The sequence below is a fragment of the Cyberlindnera jadinii genome (genome assembly GCF_001661405.1).
Source record: "Cyberlindnera jadinii NRRL Y-1542 unplaced genomic scaffold CYBJAscaffold_13, whole genome shotgun sequence".
Taxonomy (NCBI): domain Eukaryota; kingdom Fungi; phylum Ascomycota; class Saccharomycetes; order Phaffomycetales; family Wickerhamomycetaceae; genus Williopsis; species Williopsis jadinii.
This window is the reverse complement of record NW_017963664.1, coordinates 357,344-373,517: the sequence shown is the minus strand read 5'-3', so window position 1 is coordinate 373,517 and position 16,174 is coordinate 357,344. Positions and strand designations below refer to the sequence as shown.

At 43.8% G+C, this 16,174-nt stretch overlaps 11 protein-coding genes across 11 annotated transcripts; 6 read left to right on the top strand and 5 right to left on the bottom strand.

Moving 5' to 3' along the window:
- Nucleotides 1–247: 247 nt before the first annotated feature.
- Nucleotides 248–887, top strand: LSM12 (Lsm12p; the record flags this gene model as incomplete). Its single annotated transcript, XM_020216613.1, has 2 exons — nt 248–288; nt 356–887. 2 exons carry the CDS (start codon nt 248–250, stop codon nt 885–887), a joined length of 573 nt encoding a protein of 190 aa, XP_020069075.1.
- A 446-nt stretch (nt 888–1,333) lies between these two features.
- Nucleotides 1,334–1,831, bottom strand: TEP1 (putative phosphatidylinositol-3,4,5-trisphosphate 3-phosphatase; the record flags this gene model as incomplete). The annotated part of the gene is made up of 1 exon (XM_020212240.1): nt 1,334–1,831. A coding segment is annotated over one exon (498 nt), but the record flags the coding sequence as incomplete, so codon positions are not given.
- A 491-nt stretch (nt 1,832–2,322) lies between these two features.
- On the top strand, nt 2,323–3,184 carry TOM22 (Tom22p). Its single transcript, XM_020215616.1, has one exon. It carries the CDS (start codon nt 2,413–2,415, stop codon nt 2,857–2,859), a length of 447 nt encoding a protein of 148 aa, XP_020069073.1. The 5' UTR covers nt 2,323–2,412; the 3' UTR covers nt 2,860–3,184.
- On the bottom strand, nt 3,048–4,344 carry CYBJADRAFT_130529 (Choline/ethanolaminephosphotransferase; the record flags this gene model as incomplete). The annotated part of the gene is made up of 3 exons (XM_020212922.1): nt 3,048–4,071; nt 4,131–4,220; nt 4,295–4,344. 3 exons carry the CDS (start codon nt 4,342–4,344, stop codon nt 3,048–3,050), a joined length of 1,164 nt encoding a protein of 387 aa, XP_020069072.1.
- Nucleotides 4,345–4,511: 167 nt separating this feature from the next.
- Nucleotides 4,512–5,247, bottom strand: CIA2 (iron-sulfur cluster assembly protein CIA2). Its single transcript, XM_020215615.1, has one exon. The coding sequence runs from the start codon at nt 5,187–5,189 to the stop codon at nt 4,602–4,604; it is 588 nt and encodes a 195-aa protein (XP_020069071.1). The 5' UTR covers nt 5,190–5,247; the 3' UTR covers nt 4,512–4,601.
- A 143-nt stretch (nt 5,248–5,390) lies between these two features.
- On the top strand, nt 5,391–6,230 carry NRK1 (ribosylnicotinamide kinase; the record flags this gene model as incomplete). The annotated part of the gene is made up of 3 exons (XM_020217208.1): nt 5,391–5,446; nt 5,500–5,568; nt 5,628–6,230. Exons 1-3 carry the CDS (start codon nt 5,396–5,398, stop codon nt 6,228–6,230), a joined length of 723 nt encoding a protein of 240 aa, XP_020069070.1. The 5' UTR covers nt 5,391–5,395.
- On the bottom strand, nt 6,196–9,425 carry KRE33 (ribosome biosynthesis protein KRE33). Its single transcript, XM_020215614.1, has one exon. It carries the CDS (start codon nt 9,386–9,388, stop codon nt 6,269–6,271), a length of 3,120 nt encoding a protein of 1,039 aa, XP_020069069.1. The 5' UTR covers nt 9,389–9,425; the 3' UTR covers nt 6,196–6,268.
- A 201-nt stretch (nt 9,426–9,626) lies between these two features.
- On the top strand, nt 9,627–11,754 carry NDT80 (transcription factor NDT80). Its single transcript, XM_020215613.1, has 2 exons — nt 9,627–9,809; nt 9,903–11,754. Exon 2 carries the CDS (start codon nt 9,920–9,922, stop codon nt 11,630–11,632), a length of 1,713 nt encoding a protein of 570 aa, XP_020069068.1. The 5' UTR covers nt 9,627–9,809; nt 9,903–9,919; the 3' UTR covers nt 11,633–11,754.
- Nucleotides 11,755–12,318: 564 nt separating this feature from the next.
- On the top strand, nt 12,319–12,681 carry NAF1 (RNA-binding snoRNP assembly protein; the record flags this gene model as incomplete). Its single annotated transcript, XM_020212270.1, has 1 exon — nt 12,319–12,681. A coding segment is annotated over one exon (363 nt), but the record flags the coding sequence as incomplete, so codon positions are not given.
- A 217-nt stretch (nt 12,682–12,898) lies between these two features.
- CYBJADRAFT_169042 (uncharacterized protein) lies at nt 12,899–13,341 on the top strand. The gene has a single exon (XM_020215612.1). The coding sequence runs from the start codon at nt 12,940–12,942 to the stop codon at nt 13,282–13,284; it is 345 nt and encodes a 114-aa protein (XP_020069066.1). The 5' UTR covers nt 12,899–12,939; the 3' UTR covers nt 13,285–13,341.
- Nucleotide 13,342: 1 nt separating this feature from the next.
- On the bottom strand, nt 13,343–15,940 carry MSH1 (mismatch repair ATPase MSH1; the record flags this gene model as incomplete). The annotated part of the gene is made up of 1 exon (XM_020216926.1): nt 13,343–15,940. One exon carries the CDS (start codon nt 15,938–15,940, stop codon nt 13,343–13,345), a length of 2,598 nt encoding a protein of 865 aa, XP_020069065.1.
- Between the last annotated feature and the right edge of the window lie 234 nt (nt 15,941–16,174).

The following is a 16,174-nucleotide window of genomic DNA, read 5'->3' as shown; positions in this document are numbered from 1 at the left end:
TGGGTGATTGTGTACTTGTTCTAGGCTCGCTATATTTCTCGACAGAGCGCGCCCGCGCAGAGAGCGCACAGGGTCAGCGCCAGGGGACACTGTCTAAAGTTTACGAGGGAGGGAAAAACACAGCGGTGGGTATTTGTTTACCTTTGGACTACTGAAGGGAAGGGGGCGTTGTGCAAAGGAACAGAAACAGCACAACGAGTACTTCAGCGTGCTCATAAGGAGGATTTGGTTGCCACAGCTTATACAGATGGACGCTCTGAAGAACGTAAAGATCCTTGTTGGAATCACGTGGGTATTGATGATTGTTTTATGATGTTTTCGTTGAACTCGTCCACTAACACATCAACGAGATTAGTGTGAAAGTAACCAACCCGTTGGGCGAGGACTTTATAGGAACTGTGTATTCGTACACTACACAACCAGGTGTCTTGGTGCTCCAAGTGCCAACGCTTTCGATTAGCGGGAATTCATATAACTACAGAGTGTTTAGAACAAACCAGATCAAAGAACTCACTGTGCTTTCTAGAACGGTTGATGAATCCTCAGTGGCCCAGATCCATCCAGTTGACCCGAACAAGCTAGCAAAGATTGTGCAGAGGAACCACGATAGCTACAATCTGATTAAAAAGACACAAAACAGCGAAGTTAGCAAAGAGGCACAAACCATCTTCAACGCTGTTTATAAGACGATGCCTAATGTTAGATGGGAGGGTAACTCGATTGTGATATTGGATGAGGTTAAAGTGGATCCACCGTACCTGGTTGCTAACGTGAAGAGAATTCATGAGAGCTCTGACAACGACGATGACGAAGGTGCTGCAAGTTTAGTTAAGAAAATCATCGATGGTGTATGGCTCAAGCTGGAAGGTGAGAGAAAAGGTGGCTAATCAGCGACCCAGCACAACTCCAAAGTGTCGAACAATTGGAATCCCTTCTTCGTCGTTCCCTTGAACCCATCCATATCATCCCATCGGCACTGTGTAACCATTGGCACGCCTCTCTGAAATTTCCCACAAAGTTCTATGGCCTCCCAATACATGTTCAAACACATATAAGCCCACGAGCTAGACACACTACCATGTAAATACGACCTTGCAATGGCAATCTTCAAGTCGGCTGGAAATGGCTTGGATGTGCCATTCACCAACAAGTTCTTCTCCTCTGGTTGGAAGGTTTTGAATCTAACCATGGTGGCTTCTTCGTCTTTGCGCGTTAAGCCTGATATGACAAGTTCCACTTGCAAATCTTGTGCATCAAACCGAGCATGGATCAACCTAATCTTTGTCAAACGTATTGTGATCTTCCTCTCTGTATATGGAATCCTCCTGGAAAGGTCCAAGTACTCTGCATACCGTCTTTGACAACTTATAGATAGCCCTGACCCAAACCCTGAACGCATCCTCCTCTCTGTAAACAACGCATCTGCAACCTCCATCGGATACCCAAACTTCATCATCAATACGCCAATGGCTATCAATCCCGAACGACCCTTACCGTGCTTACAATGGATCACCGCAACGTTCAAAGGATCGTCGTATAGGAACTCCCCAATAGCGCCAATGATCGAAACCAACTTTGCGAAATCTGGAGGTTGGTGGTCCGGCCATGGCTCATAGCACATTTTATCCCTTAAGGAAATATCACCAACGTCATAGTCACCTCTCCACTCTTCCCTCAAGTTCCAAATCCTCCAATGGTCCCCATGTTTGTTCTCCAAGAATCGCAAGAGGTCGTAGAGTGAGTTCCTGTACACCATTTTATGCGTTTTCGTGGTAGGACAGGCACACACAATGATACGATCGGTTATGTAAGAAAGGTCGAGTGATACATCGTCACTCTGATGCTGGCTCGTATAGATCGCAACAGACTTCTTTAACCAATGGAGCATCTTTACATACATCTCTACAATACGTGTAACTTCAACAAGTGAAGGAGTCAAAATGGCAAGTTAGAACAATTGCCCAGTCTCCCTTTCAACAAGCCAAGGATGTGCTCATACTCAAAGATCCCAAGATCACCACATGTCTGGGTGGGGGTTGCTGGGGTTTCACTTGCTGAGCTTGGATTTAGTGAGCGGTTATCACTTTGACACAAAAACGTTGGGTGTGTCGCTTGGCTGCGGTTTTGGAACCGGGGCAACAACAGAAATAACAACAAGAAAAATCATTCAGTTGGCCCGTTACGTAATCAAGTGACGTAATGAGCTTACATAATATTGTGATATCCGATTACATAAGCTATTTTTTTTTTCACTGCTTTTTTTCTCCCCGTTTTTCTTCGAGCTTTTACCGCCCACCGCAAAACGTCCGTTTGTGGTTTTCTCTTTGAAAAGTTTCAAAACTCTTAACGCCTCTCGTAGTTAAAGAGACATTTCAACAACCAAAACACACACATATAGACACAGCAACAGAGATGGTTAAACTCACACAAGTTGAAGACGAATTAGACATCAGAGTCCAAGACGAAACTCTTGGAGAAGGTCCAATCGTCGAGTCCGAGAAGGAAGAAGAATACGACGACGAGGATGACGAAGACGAGGATGACTTTGACGAGGACGAAACCATCTACGAGAGAATCGTTGCCTTGAAGGATATCGTTCCACCACAACAGAGAGACCAAGTTTCCGGCTTGGTGTCTGGTGTCTACAGCACTGTTTACTCCGCCGTGTCAAAAGCCGGTAACATCACTTGGGTGTTGACAACTTCTGCATTGCTCTTGGGTGTTCCTTTGTCATTGTCCATTCTCGCTGAACAGCAACTCATGGAGTTGGAGAAGGAGTTCAAGCTTCAACAAGGCGCCAACGACATCTTGGCCTCTGGTGACCAACCAGCTGCTGCTGCTGCGCCAGCTACTGCTTAAGCGCCATCCATTACGTTCTTGTTTCCTCGTTTTCGTTTTGGCATGCCATGTGTCAATTCATTACTGTATATACATGATTTACTCCTTAACAAGTTTCTTGTTGACTATGTTTTGTCTCTCGTTGTATATTCCAGTTATGGGATGTATATGTAGTAAAGTTAATGACGTGTATGGCTCTATCACCTCAGTTACTCCTTCTTTGGATATTTAATACTGAGTGCGTAAATGTCTAGATATATTGTAATTTCATAGATGATCTCTGTGATGAACATGGCGTGGAACCCAAGACTCAACCCGAATCCGGTCCAAACAAGGTATCCGGTCAACAGAGGATCGGTGTATCCCAGCTTGGTCAAAAGCAAGTGGATCAAAAACTCCGCCAATGGTATGAAGGAAGATGGAGTTGAGTTTGGGAATGGCTGCTTAGTCAAATGACCAATGATAATTCGACCAACGTTGAAAGCAAGGGTAAGCCCAATGGTCAGAACAAATGGTAACAAGTACTGATCCACTATAATTGGGTTGTACAACAACCATGCGAAAACAGAAAGGTAGTAGACAAAGAAAGGGACCAGTCCTTTATAAGCCTTGAGAGAAAGCTTGGAGTCGGCATAGTATTTATCAACGTTTCTTCTTGCACTGTCAATGTTGAAATACAAACTCACAGCGCTAAAGACGACAAAGCATAGCATTGGTGTCACGGCGATCGAATCATCAAGTCCAACTGAGGACAGGTTCAATTGAGCGAACTCGTACTTCCAAATCCCTGGTCCTGTGATACCGGTAATGATGAAGATTGCAATGACAATCAAAATACCTTCAACAGGGCCCGAAAACTCTGAGAGGAACAACTTGTGCGTGTGGAACTCTTCCCATGTACTCAAGTAGAAGTTTGCCAGGGTTCCGAATTGAGCAATGACAAGCAACCAAGAGTACCCCATACCAATTGCTGATGCCACAACGATGGTTGACAACGTTGTGTTGACTGCATCTACACAGTGGTCAAACAGTTCACCTAATGGTCCACTTTGACCAGTACGACGGGCGTGGATACCATCACAAGCATCGAAAGTTTGGTATAAGAAGAGACCCAGCGCATAAGAGAAGTAAGTCCACGTAGGCTGCTCGCCTACTAAGAACGGGTCGTAATAAAACACAGTTGCCAAATTGACCAGAATAAACACCAACCCTAGTAAAGTCACAACATTGGGACTGGAATCCTTGTTAGTAAGAAAAACCCTCTATTGATGGGCAAAAATAGAGCCACTTACGCCATCCACATTGGGAAAATAGGCTCGAATTTAATCCAGAATGGCTTGAGGATGTACTTGGATATGATTGAGCGGTCCTCGCTTTGATACCTTCAGAGGTTCATATATTAGTCTGTCTGTTGTTCAAGCAATTACATAGTGGGAAAAAAAAGATGGTTCCATACTTGTACTCCTTCAAATGAGGAAGAGATTCATAAGGTAGGAAGTAACCCATTGTGTATACTCTCTCAGCTGACGCCGTTCCTGTTCTTCTATAATGATCAAGCTCGTTATCGTATTATATGGTAAAAGAACAGTTGGGAAGAATGTTTGTTCGTGCCTATGAATTTTTGTGCGATGCCCTCCCCCCCCCCGTGGGCGTTCAACTCTTCATTTTTGGCTGGGGGGGGGGGGGTTCTGTTGAGTTTTTTCACAGCACAGCAAGCAAGCAATCTACGGATAACATGGAACGATGGTCAAGGTGTAGATGATTCATTTACAGGTTGCCAGCATCTTTGAGATCACGTTCAGCAGCTGGTCGTTCTCACAAGCAGCGGCGACCCTCTCTTTGTCGTTCAGCTGCTTATTTACTTGGTTCTCACTCTGATGGCTTCCCTCCTTCAGCAGTATGGTGATTCTGAACCTCACAGGAAGGCACCTGTCCAGTCTCACTCTAATCCCCAGGCCTATAAGCGTAGCCAGCGAACAGTGGGTTATGGTTGGCGTGATTTTGATGATTACTTCGCCCATCTCATCTCTGTTGCCAGAGTCAATCACTTTGATATCACTGAGGTTGACAACCGCCAGCTGCCCAAGCGTCAACGGATGCTCAGGATCAGAGATGTGCGCTATCAGGTCAAAGATCTCCTGCGGGTCAATAGGGTCCTCCTGCTCTTCAGAGTCAGACAGCAGGCTGGGAGCCTGTGATTGGACGTCTGAGTCGACGCCATGGTCAATGGCGAGAGATAACAACTCCTGGACCTGTGAGTCCAAGGCTTTCTCCTGCTTGTGATCCTCGCCACGAGTCGGAAGGGCGTTAACGTCCAGCACCGTAGGGTTAGCATTAATAGGCTCAGACATCTTCCTAAGTATCAGCCAGTTGTTTTGTTATTAATACGAAGATGTTGATGTTGATGGGCTCAGTAAGATCGTGCGCTCTCTGTCTAACTTTTTGTGTAATTTTCCTTTGACTGGGCAGCGTTTCTGCTCGCTGTAACTTTCCCACGGGATTTTCTCTTCATTCAAGATAGCAATCATGGACAAGAAGGCCCAACATTAAAGCGATAATGGCTCCAATATTACTTGCTGTTGGAGGTGCTTCTTCAAGCGGGAAGACTGTATGTACTGCTGGGAATTTTGAAATGATCCATACTGACTGTTCCACGTCTAGACAATCGCAAAGCTGTTGAGCATAGCCGTGGAGAACTCTTATCTTCTACACCAAGATGACTTCTTTAAAGTGAGTATCCTGATAGACGATGTCGATGACATGCCGCTAATACGACTAATATGTTCCAGAGAGATGAAGATATCCCGGTAGATCCAGAAACTGGGATGGATAATTGGGATTGTGTAGAGGCTTTGAACTTTGATGCGTTTGTCCACGAGATAAAGCACCTGAAAGCCACGGGAGAACTCTCTCCTCAGAGTGCCACTTCAATGTACAAGAGTGAGACGAACGATCAAGCACATCCCCAGGTTTCAATTGAGCTATTGAAGGGGTTATCGCTGAAGTTGAATCAACTGTTACATGGAAGGAAACTGATCATAGTGGATGGGTTCATGCTGTTCCATGACCCTTCTATCATTGAACTCTTTGATCTAAGGATCTTTGTCAAATGTCCACGCGACACATTACAGAAAAGAAGAGAACATAGGAGCTACAACACAGTAGAGACTACATGGACAGACCCTCCAGGTTATTTTGAGAAAGTTGTGTATCCTGCGTATGCCAAATCTCATTCTTACTTGTTTATCAACGGCGATGTTGAATCGCACATAGACCCATCAATGCTAAAGAGATTCAGCATGCTATCCGTTGAGAACGATAAAGATACACATATCAATGATGTATTGGAAGACGTGGGTGAATGGTTAGTTGAACAACTACAAGAGACATAGTTTCCCACCATAGACTATTACTATATAGATTTTACAAGTCAGCGTTTTTTATGATCTTTCTTGGCTTTCTTCACAAGCTTCATCTCCTCCTGGTAAATACTCTCAGCAGTATCTTCACCTTTTCTCTTATTCTTCTTGTTCTTCAAGGCAACAACTTTACCGGTTTTGGCAGCCTTTGCAAGGTCGTCGTTGTTCAGTTCAAGATCGTCATCGTCAATGTTATACTTGGACAAGTTCAAAGAATTGATCAACTCCTTCTGTTTCTCCTTCAAGGCCTTAACAGCTTCTTGGCCTTCATCATTCAGTTCATCTTCGAGGTCTTCCTCGATTGCAGCAAATTGAGATTGCTCCTCACCATCCATCTCCGCAACAGCCTGGTCCTTCAACTCAGGCATGGTTTCCTCGATTGCTTGATTCAAGAGCTCTCTGAAGTGGTTGGAGATCTTTCTGATAATCTTAGAAAACATTGCAATGGCTTGGTTAGATGCAATGTCAAGCTCTTTGTAAATATCATCGATACTCTTGTGTTGCAAACCAATGGCCAACAAAATGGCCTGTTGAATAGCAGTCAGCTTAACTTCTTTCATCTTTCCAGAGAAGTAGATGAGAGCGATAGGTGGCAGAAGATCCACAATGACATGGTAATCCAAAAGATTGTTAGCATAAGACTCAAGTCTCTTCAAGTCGAATGGAGAGAATATGTCATCGAGTTGTGACTTGGTAAGTTGTTTGGATTCACCGTGGTCAACGGATTTAGTGCTCTCCATGATGTTCAACGCCTTAGATGCAGTGAACTTCTTGAAATCATACGAGAGTAAATGTAAAAATCTCTTGTGGAAATCCCTGGCAAACTCTTCGAGCCACTTCTTCTCTCTGTTCTCCAAAACTTCAATCATAACACATGTATGCTCGCCGGTTAAATCATTGGCAGTCTGACGAAGATAAACTGGTGTGTAACCGTTTCTCTTCCAGAATTTGTGAAGACTGTCAGTTAATCCGTAGGAGACACCCAAATAGTGCAAATAGTGTGGTGGCTTCTCAGAGAGCTTCAGTAAAAGTGGAGGGAGGGTCTTTGCATCTCTAAGCTTAACATCATCCTTCAACAAGGTTGTATTCTCCAGCTCCTCGTCAGAGACCCTCTTAACAGAAAAGTCTCTTGGCTTGGTGTTTTCTGAGATGTCGGTGAATTTTCCCTCATAGTAATCTCTCAAGAGTTCAAGAGCTCTAGAACCATATCCCATCTTTGAGTAGTTTGGATTCGTTGCTATTCTAACAACTCTGGCACCACTCAGACTGGCAAACTCTTCATCCTGGAACTGTTGTGAGATCAACCATGGAATCAAATCACCACCGGCTCTGTGGCCACGGCTTAAACTCTTACGAACACTGTCTTTGGAGATTTCACCTTCAAGAGCAACTTGAATCACACAGAGAGGATCCGGAATCTTGCCTTCGTTGTCATTAACAGGAGGAAGAAGAACAAATAGTTCATGGGCTGGTGCATCACTCATCAATTGTAAATCGTTTGGAGAATTCTTATAATGAGAAGCCACGTAAAGTGCCATCATTTTGGATAAGAAGTTTTCAGAGACTGGATGGTAGGAGAAAAGAGTATCCCTATTAACAACAAATAGATTACAAGCTGAAGGACTTGGAGTAGCACCATATCTGTGCTTGGAAAGAGAAACGTCCAAACAAAGAAGCTTGTTCAGCCATTTCTCAACAGCATCACCAGGAGCATATCTGATTGGTTCATCTAGAGTCACTTCACGTAGAGTACGACCAATAACTTCTGCGTCATTTGTCTTGTTGTCTCTAGAAACAACAGCAGTGTCATCGTTTCTGCCATTGGAAGCGGATTGCTCTCTGAGTTGTTGGATCAACTTCAAAGACAGGGATCTACCAGTACCTTCATAACCGTTGATAGTGGATGCCATGAAGACAAGGTATGGACCCAGAAGCTTCTTAACAATAGGCAATGGGATGGCAGCAGCTTCATCGATAATCAACAACTCAGCTTGTCCAAGAACGTGTGAGTCAGAAGGAGAGATATACTGGATTGTCTGTCTGTGATTTCTCTTGATATCAACTCTAACGATGGCCTTGTTAAAGGCAGGGTTTGTAGATTGAATGATATCATAATCCAAGTGCTCTTGGTATCCCAAGGCGTCGAACCCTCTAAAGATGAACTCAAACAAAGTCTTCAAGTTTTCAGGAGATGGAGATGTGACAAATATATTAGAGTAACCATGAGCCACTGCTGCTGCTATGGATATACCCAGAGCAGCGGACTTACCACGACCTCTACCAGCAGTAAGAGCAACTGTGGATTTCAAAGTCTTTTCAGAAATGGCATCGATGAATGTAAGAATGGCCTGCGCTTGGTTTGTAGTCTTTGCCAAAGATACCAATGATCCGGCAGGCTGGACATCCTCCAACGATTCCTTCAGCTCTTTTAGCTCCAAAGCCTTTGGAGAAAGCTCGTCGTCGTCCTTTGGCGGAAGGGCTTTGACGTTCTTACCACCGGACAATGGTAAAACGTTCAGTTCATCATCAACAACCAGACAGTTCTCACAGCCACCAAGTGAGAGGATAAATCTTTCGTTAAAGCGAGCAACAACGTCGTTGTGTGCTTCCGTTCTATAACGAGAGTGGATATCCATGGACATTGTGTAAAGCTGTTTCAGAGAAGACATCGACTTGAGCAGGAGCACAACTATACCACCACCTTCAACGGTCTCAATGGTTCTAGCCAAAAGGTTTGGTGTCAATGCCTCGAAATCCTGAAGAATACACATACCATAAGTGTTACCCAAGATCTTCTCCGTCTCTTTGTAGTAGACATATCTAATCTGCTGGTTTGCAATGAAGGCCTCAAATGGGTCCTGTTCATTAGCCTCACGGATACCTCTCTTGATCTCCTTCTTGATCTTTGCTTCTCTCTTCTTTCTGTGGGATGTGAAACCAAGCAATTTGTTCTTATAAGCCCACAAGACGGATTTGTTCATCTTCAAATCCGCAGACATCATAAGGTAGTGCAAATTTGGCAGCTGGTTTCTTGCCTTATCACCAACAATAACGAAAAAACTACGCTGTTTTTCCTGGACATTGTTTCTAATCAGAGCAGGGATACGAGAGTCAATAGCCTTCTTACCCATCTTGGCCACCTTTTCAATATCTTCACCTATGTAATTGGCCCTAAAATGGATCTTCTCGAGTACGAAAATAGAGTTCCAAAGTAAAAAAAAAATTTGAGATGAGCTTCGTGAGATGTCTGGATGTTTCATTGCCATGGAAACGGCATGCGCATGGTATGCGCCATATTTGTTTACTTTCCTGCGAAACTTTAATGAACTTTGTTGTTGTTGAATCCAAAAATGTCAACAAAGAGCTGTTGCCATCTGCCACAAAAACGAATTCCGATGTGTTGTTTTGTTTTCCCCTTCAATCACACATTTCCATCAACATGAATCAGCCCTTGTAAACAAGGGTCCCGCCATATTTGTTTTGAAGAAGAGATAAACACCTCAGCGGATTCTTCATCTAACATTTAACCATTTCGACTGTTTCTTTACAAAGGTATGTCTTCCGCCGGTTAAGCTGGACCGTCAATCTGATGAGATATACATCATAAGGTGGTTGACTAACAATGACTCCTGTTTGTGTCTACAGCAAAGTAGTTGTGAGTGATGCCAAATCTAACGCCACATAAGGTACCGCGCCGCTCGGCGTCTGACCCTCTGAAGCGTAACCATAATACAACGTACAACTACGCCTTCCCGAAGAAGAAGAAGTTAGCGCCACGTTCAAGTCTTCAGTTCAAGATTGGGCCGCCGTTTGCTCCTACAAGGCATGTTCGGCCAGTGTTCAACTCCCTTGGAAGAATCGTTGAACCTGTGCTTAACCCAAGAATCGACAGAGGGTTCGAGGTTCTCTACAACGAGTGGGTTGGTTATAAGAGAAACTACTTCACTCTGGTGAGCACGTTTCTGTTCGATGGTGTTTCATTTGGAGCATTTGCTGGTGATGAGTATTTTATACAAAATGAAGAGAGGAATACGCTTGTGAAGCATAAGATACAATATTTTGGTATCCGCATAGTGGCCAAATCGCTGGACGACGGTACGATTGTGAATTTGGTTCAACATACAGCAAAGAGAGATAGAGGACCACAGTTCAGTCCCAAGGTTCAAATTGTAGTTCCTGGAACGCTCCCAGGTCATTCAGTTATTAAAGAGGCTGCGAATGTTAGAAACCTCGGCAAGATTGCCAAGTTGAACGAAGTCTTCTTCTTTGATAGAGACAAGCACAAAGACAGCTATAGCATTAGTGGGTTGGACTCGTACCCAGAAGACAAGATCATGAAAGTTGCTCGATTCGAGAGGGTTCAGTTCTCGCTGTCGATCAACTATAAAAAGCCTTCATTGAGCTCAAAACGATTCAAGTTGGTTTTTGAGCTTGTTGGGTTTCTCAATGATAAGGACTTCGTTGTTTTAACATATAGAGAAACACCTCCTTTGATCATTCGGGGACGATCACCTTCCAATTATTCAGGTTCTTCTACACTGCAACGTTCTGTTAAAGAACCTGTAGAGTCTGATGCGACATATGACTCTGGGATGCAGTCAGTGTCCTTTCCAGCCGATGACTATGAAACTTTTGAGATTCTTAGGGAAGCAAATGATCAGATGAATCTGGAGAGTGTGCTTGGTGATTCAAATCAGAATAAGAAGAGAGGAGGCAGAAGGCCAAAGTCTACAAATTCAGGAAAGAAACAAGATATCACGCCTATGATGGTAAAGGATACCGAACTGAAGGCAAAAGGATTTCCCAACAAAGATATTTTATGCTATTCGCAATATATGCCTTCACAAAATATCCTATCCGAGATATCTGGAAATATAATGGGGCAGTGTCATGTCAGCGAGTCACATCCAGCTTGGGATAGGGCAATGGATCCCTACTCTCATCTACCCTCAGTGTTCACTATGAACTCTTCTAATGAGAGGTTAAGGTTATGTGATGCTCAGAGTTATGAACAAGAGCCGTACAACTCTTCGCACTGTAGCTTTGGTCTCGTTGATCTTTTTGATGGTCAGCAGGAAACAGTTGATAAACCACATGATCAAAAAATTACATTTCCCATGAGCACTGAGGACGAAAATGAATATGGACCTTCCATGAAGATTGTACGTGATCAGATCGATCCTGATTTGTTATTTGAAAATGACCTCAAACTAATGAAAGAGCTGGGTGTTAAATTGGATGAACACGAGCCTTTCAACAACTCATCACATCACTTCGAAGAATTCATTTACACAAAGTCAGATATTTACGGTGGGAAAGGTGAGATCCAGAATTGCGATGAACTCAGACGTTTCCCATCGTTCTTTGACGAATAGGTGGTGATGAGCAATTGTTTTCGTGCTACATATATGGTTTGGCGAACTAATGGGGCGATGAGCTTTTCGGTAAGGCCACTTTACGGTGGTAAATTTTCAGTCCATTAATACATAGCAAGAAGCTTCTTCATCTCTGATCTGTAGAGTCCTTTAGAAGGGTGAAAGTGAAGATGAGTGGTAATATGGATGGCAGTGATGCTGTAACAAGTGTGTCAGCTGAACAGATTAATGAGGGAGAACCTTCAGAGAACAATGTGCCTGTGGATGTGGTCTGCGATGAGCATCAAGAACCTATTGAGCAGAAGGATGAAGATACTGAAGTGCCTAGCATAACGGGATGTGTTACAGAAACAGAGTGTGCGAAAGATGATTTGGTAGTAGAGCATATAAATCCTGCTGTTGAGGATACTGCTGAAGTACAAGTGTCTTCCAATAAATCTAGTACAGAACAAACAGGTGACGATGACTTCCTCGGTCAACTACTAGAGCAGGCTGGTACTAAAGGCAGTGCTCTTGAAGGTGGTCCGTCAGGACAAGACGGTACTGATAGCAGTGGTGGCTCTTCCAATGAAAGTGATAGTAATAGTGAAGACGACTCCAGTGAGGAGGAGGGTAGTGATGATGAAAATGGCGAAACAGTGCCGGCTGAGGCTGGTGATGTTGAGGAAGAAGAACAGAATGACGAACCAATCAAATCTAAGAATGAGATCACTGATGAACCAGCAGAACAACTTCCTGAGGGCTTCGTCATAGACTCTGATGAACCAATTCAACAGATTGGTGAGATTGTCGGGTTTGTCGAGAAGAGCATCATTATCAAAAGTAAAACGTCTGGGGAATTTAGGTTTCTTAGAGAAGGATCAGTGCTGTGTTTCGAAGATCGCACGCCATTGGGATACCTCTTTGAGATCTTTGGGCCAGTGTCAAAGCCTATGTACAGGGTGAAGTTCAATAACGAGGCTCAAGCTCTGCAGTTTAAGGATAAGAAAAAGGAGCCTGTTTACTATGTCGTTCCAAAATCCCAGTTCGAATATACAGATAGCATTAAAGCCATTAGAGGTACTGATGCAAGTAACTGGAATGACGAGGAGCTTCCGGAAGAGGAACAAGAGTTCTCTGATGACGAGAAGGAGATGGAGTCGAAGAAGGCTAAGAAGAAGAAGAGAACGAAAAATAGCAAAGAAACGCAGAGCGACCAAGTCCAGGACTCTAAAAGGAAGAAAGAGTCTAACTGGAACCCATCACAGATAGGAGGCTCTCAAACACTGTCGGAGCAACGCTATCATCCTCAGAAACCTGCGTTTAATATGGGGTATAAATCAAGATCTGAACGTGAGAAGGGTAATACGCAGTCTCAGGTGTATCAAACTCCGCCTGTTGTCACTGCTTATGGCACTCCATCTACTTTCCAGCCTCCACCAGCGATGGTCCATCCTACTGCTCCTCAGATGCCTATGTTTCCTCCATTCATTGGCGCAGGTACACAGCTTCCATTTGGAATGGCTCCAATGAACCAGCCCAACCAGCAAATGACACCTCAACAGATGCAGCAGTTCCAACAATTCCAGCAAATGTTACAATTCCAAATGATGCAACAGATGATGCAGAATGGTCAGAATAACAATGGTCCATACCAAAATAACCAGCAATAGACAAGTGTAACATTTCCTTACGTCGTGTTTTGTATTATTATAAAGTAATGAGTGTGTTCTATAGAATGCTATTGCTTTCCATGTAGTTAAGAACATCGTGTGCCTTTTGGACTAAACCTGGAGAATATCCTGCTAACTGTGCAACGTTTATAGCGTAAGACTTCTCTGTAATACCATCTTGAAGGTCGTGCTTGATAACCACGTCACCGTTGACTTCAACAACACCAGTCTTCTTGAAAACAAAGTTATCGAAAACACCATCCCTCTTTAAAAGACTAGCGATCTCTTTGCCAAAATGTGTAGCAAATAGCACTCGACAGCCATTGACCTTCAAAAGATGAAACAGAGTCACATATGCTAATGCAACACCTTCTCGCCCACTGGTACCTCTTCCAACCTCATCCAATATCGCCAGTGATCTCTTGGTGGCACCTTGTAAGATGTAGTTCGTCTCAACCATTTCAACCATAAACGTACTCATCTGGTTATACAAATCATCACCAAATCCCACTCTACTGAAAATCTTGTCTACAAGGCCAATACGGGCTGACTCTGCGGGAACGAAGCAGCCCATTTGGGCCATGATGACAATAATGGCATTCTGTCTCAGAAACGTTGACTTTCCTCCCATGTTAGGTCCGGTTATCACCCATTTGCTCTTGGAATCAATAAGTGAACAGCTGTTTGGAGTGAAGTTTTTAAGATCAAATTTCAACCCTTCCTCCACAACAAGGTGTCTGCCTCTTCTGATATCGAGTTCGAGAGACTGGTCCAGCTTTGGACACACGAGATCCTTTTCAACGGTCAGCGTAGCAAAAGAGCTCAGCACATCAATATACTCCATTGTTCTCGCTATCTGACGGAGTGCCATGGAATTAGAGATCACTTTTCTTCTCAATTCTTTGATGACATTTTGCTCCTCTGCCTTGATTCGGAAGATAGTGCTGTCAATTGATTGCCCTAGCACTCTCCACTCCTTCATGTCAAGCCATCGCGTCAGTTTCCCACGAGAGGTCTCTAGTGCATTAGGCAAAAGAGATTCAATCTCGTTGAAGGGGCTCTTTGTTCCACCCCTAACATGAATCAAATAGTCAGAGCCCAGTGTAACTTTCAAAGATGCTTCTTTGAACTTGCCGGTATCTACAAGCCTGGTATTTAAAGAGTGCTGCAATTCAATCTTTTCACTTTCAAGTTGTCTGAGCTTCTTGTGTAATCTCATTAGAATAGGCGATGCTTCTTCTCGTACTATGTACTGAAGTTCCACTCTGGTATCGTGATTGCGTCCTTTCTTCTCAACCACTGCTGGGTTGATTTCCCTTTTCAGCTCCTCCTCTTGTACCTTCATCTCAAGAAGTATGGCCTCTTCATCGAGATCTTTCAATATTTCCTCTGAAAGGTGTGACTTCGAAACGTAGTTATCCAGTAATTGCGTTAAAGATCTTTTAGCCTGTGCACTGGACTCCATCTCCTCCTCAATCTTCTCCTTCAAGACGTCAACGAGCTGTAAGGAGTGTGCCAATTGCACAAGCTCCAATGGAGAACCTCGCCCGAATGACAGACGTTGAACGATTCTATTTAGATCATGAATCTGGCTCAGTGTAAGAATAACATCAGCTCTAAATGGTGAGTTCTTTGCGAAAGTAAGGACGATCTTCTGTCGTTTCTTCAGTTCTTTCAGGTCTCTTGATGGCGCAGATAACCATTGTGCAAGCAATCTTGCACCACCTGGGGTGACAGTTCGTTTGATTGATGAGAAAAGCGACCCTTTGAGAAATCTTTCCCTCAGTGATCTATGTAATTCAAGAGCTTCTGATGTTCTTGTATCGATATGTAGAATATTCTGAGGGTACTGTTTCTGCGGAATTTCCAAACTGATAGGCGAATCTGGTAGATGATTCTCAATGTATTGGAGCACTGATCTCAAAGATGCAATCTCCTTCGCTGTGAATTCTTGGAATGACCTTTTCAATGCTGAGTTTCCATGCTCAAACATGTGGAAATACTCCTCAATTGTCTTATGGCGTTTTGCCTTGACATACTTAACAAGGTATTGCTGGAAATGGGAAAACTCTTTATGCCATTGGCTAGTGTTCAAGAGCTCCGGTGGTACGTCGTCATCCACAAGAATCTCAACAGGGTGCAACCTGTTCACACTGGATACCAGATCATCCAGCCTTGTCTCCTGTACATAAAGCGTGCCTACTGAGAGGTCTGTCCAACAAAGCCCAACATGGGCATCAGGGTCGGGTTCTCTCGTGAACAGCTTCTCAGGAAACTTGATTGCAAGGAGGAAATTGTTACTCTGCTCGTCCAGAAAGAGCTCGTCTATAAGCGTTCCTGGAGTTATTATCCTGGAGACCTTTCTTCCGAATTGCTGGGGGTCGTTATCAATAGCAGTGTCCTTCTTGAACTGGTCAACAATGACCACGCCTCTTTGGAGATCTTGGACGAGAATCGAGATGTATTTCTGCAACTGGCCTAGTGGGAAGCCAGACATTGGAATAGCATAGTCTTTGAATTCTCTTCTGGTCAGTGTTAACCTCAACAATGGTGCAATCTCAGAAGCTTGCTCAAAATACAACTCATAGAATGAGCCAACCTGTGTCAGCACAATGTAACCGGGGTACTGGTCAATGACGTCTCTGATGTAAGACATCATCGGAGGTAATTCAATGGCTTTACCATTCAGGTTTATCGAATTAGTTGCTTTAGAAACAGGTGCTTCGGCCTTCGGTTCCTTGGACGCCTTTCTCTTGGGGAGATCTGTAAGCTTGAAATTAGACACAACTGGTGGAGGTGGTGTAGTTGTAACACTGATCCGGTGTGGCTCATCTCGTAGTATCACCTGACAGCTTGTGAATGATCTTGAACAAAGACTTCGACAGAAACG

Excerpts from the sequence above, each read along its gene's own strand:
- TOM22 (XM_020215616.1), top strand. The coding sequence starts at position 2,413 with ATGGTTAAACTCACACAAGTTGAAGACGAATTAGACATCAGAGTCCAA.
- CIA2 (XM_020215615.1), bottom strand. The coding sequence starts at position 5,189 with ATGTCTGAGCCTATTAATGCTAACCCTACGGTGCTGGACGTTAACGCC.
- KRE33 (XM_020215614.1), bottom strand. The coding sequence starts at position 9,388 with ATGGGTAAGAAGGCTATTGACTCTCGTATCCCTGCTCTGATTAGAAAC.
- NDT80 (XM_020215613.1), top strand. The coding sequence starts at position 9,920 with ATGCCAAATCTAACGCCACATAAGGTACCGCGCCGCTCGGCGTCTGAC.
- CYBJADRAFT_169042 (XM_020215612.1), top strand. The coding sequence starts at position 12,940 with ATGGGGTATAAATCAAGATCTGAACGTGAGAAGGGTAATACGCAGTCT.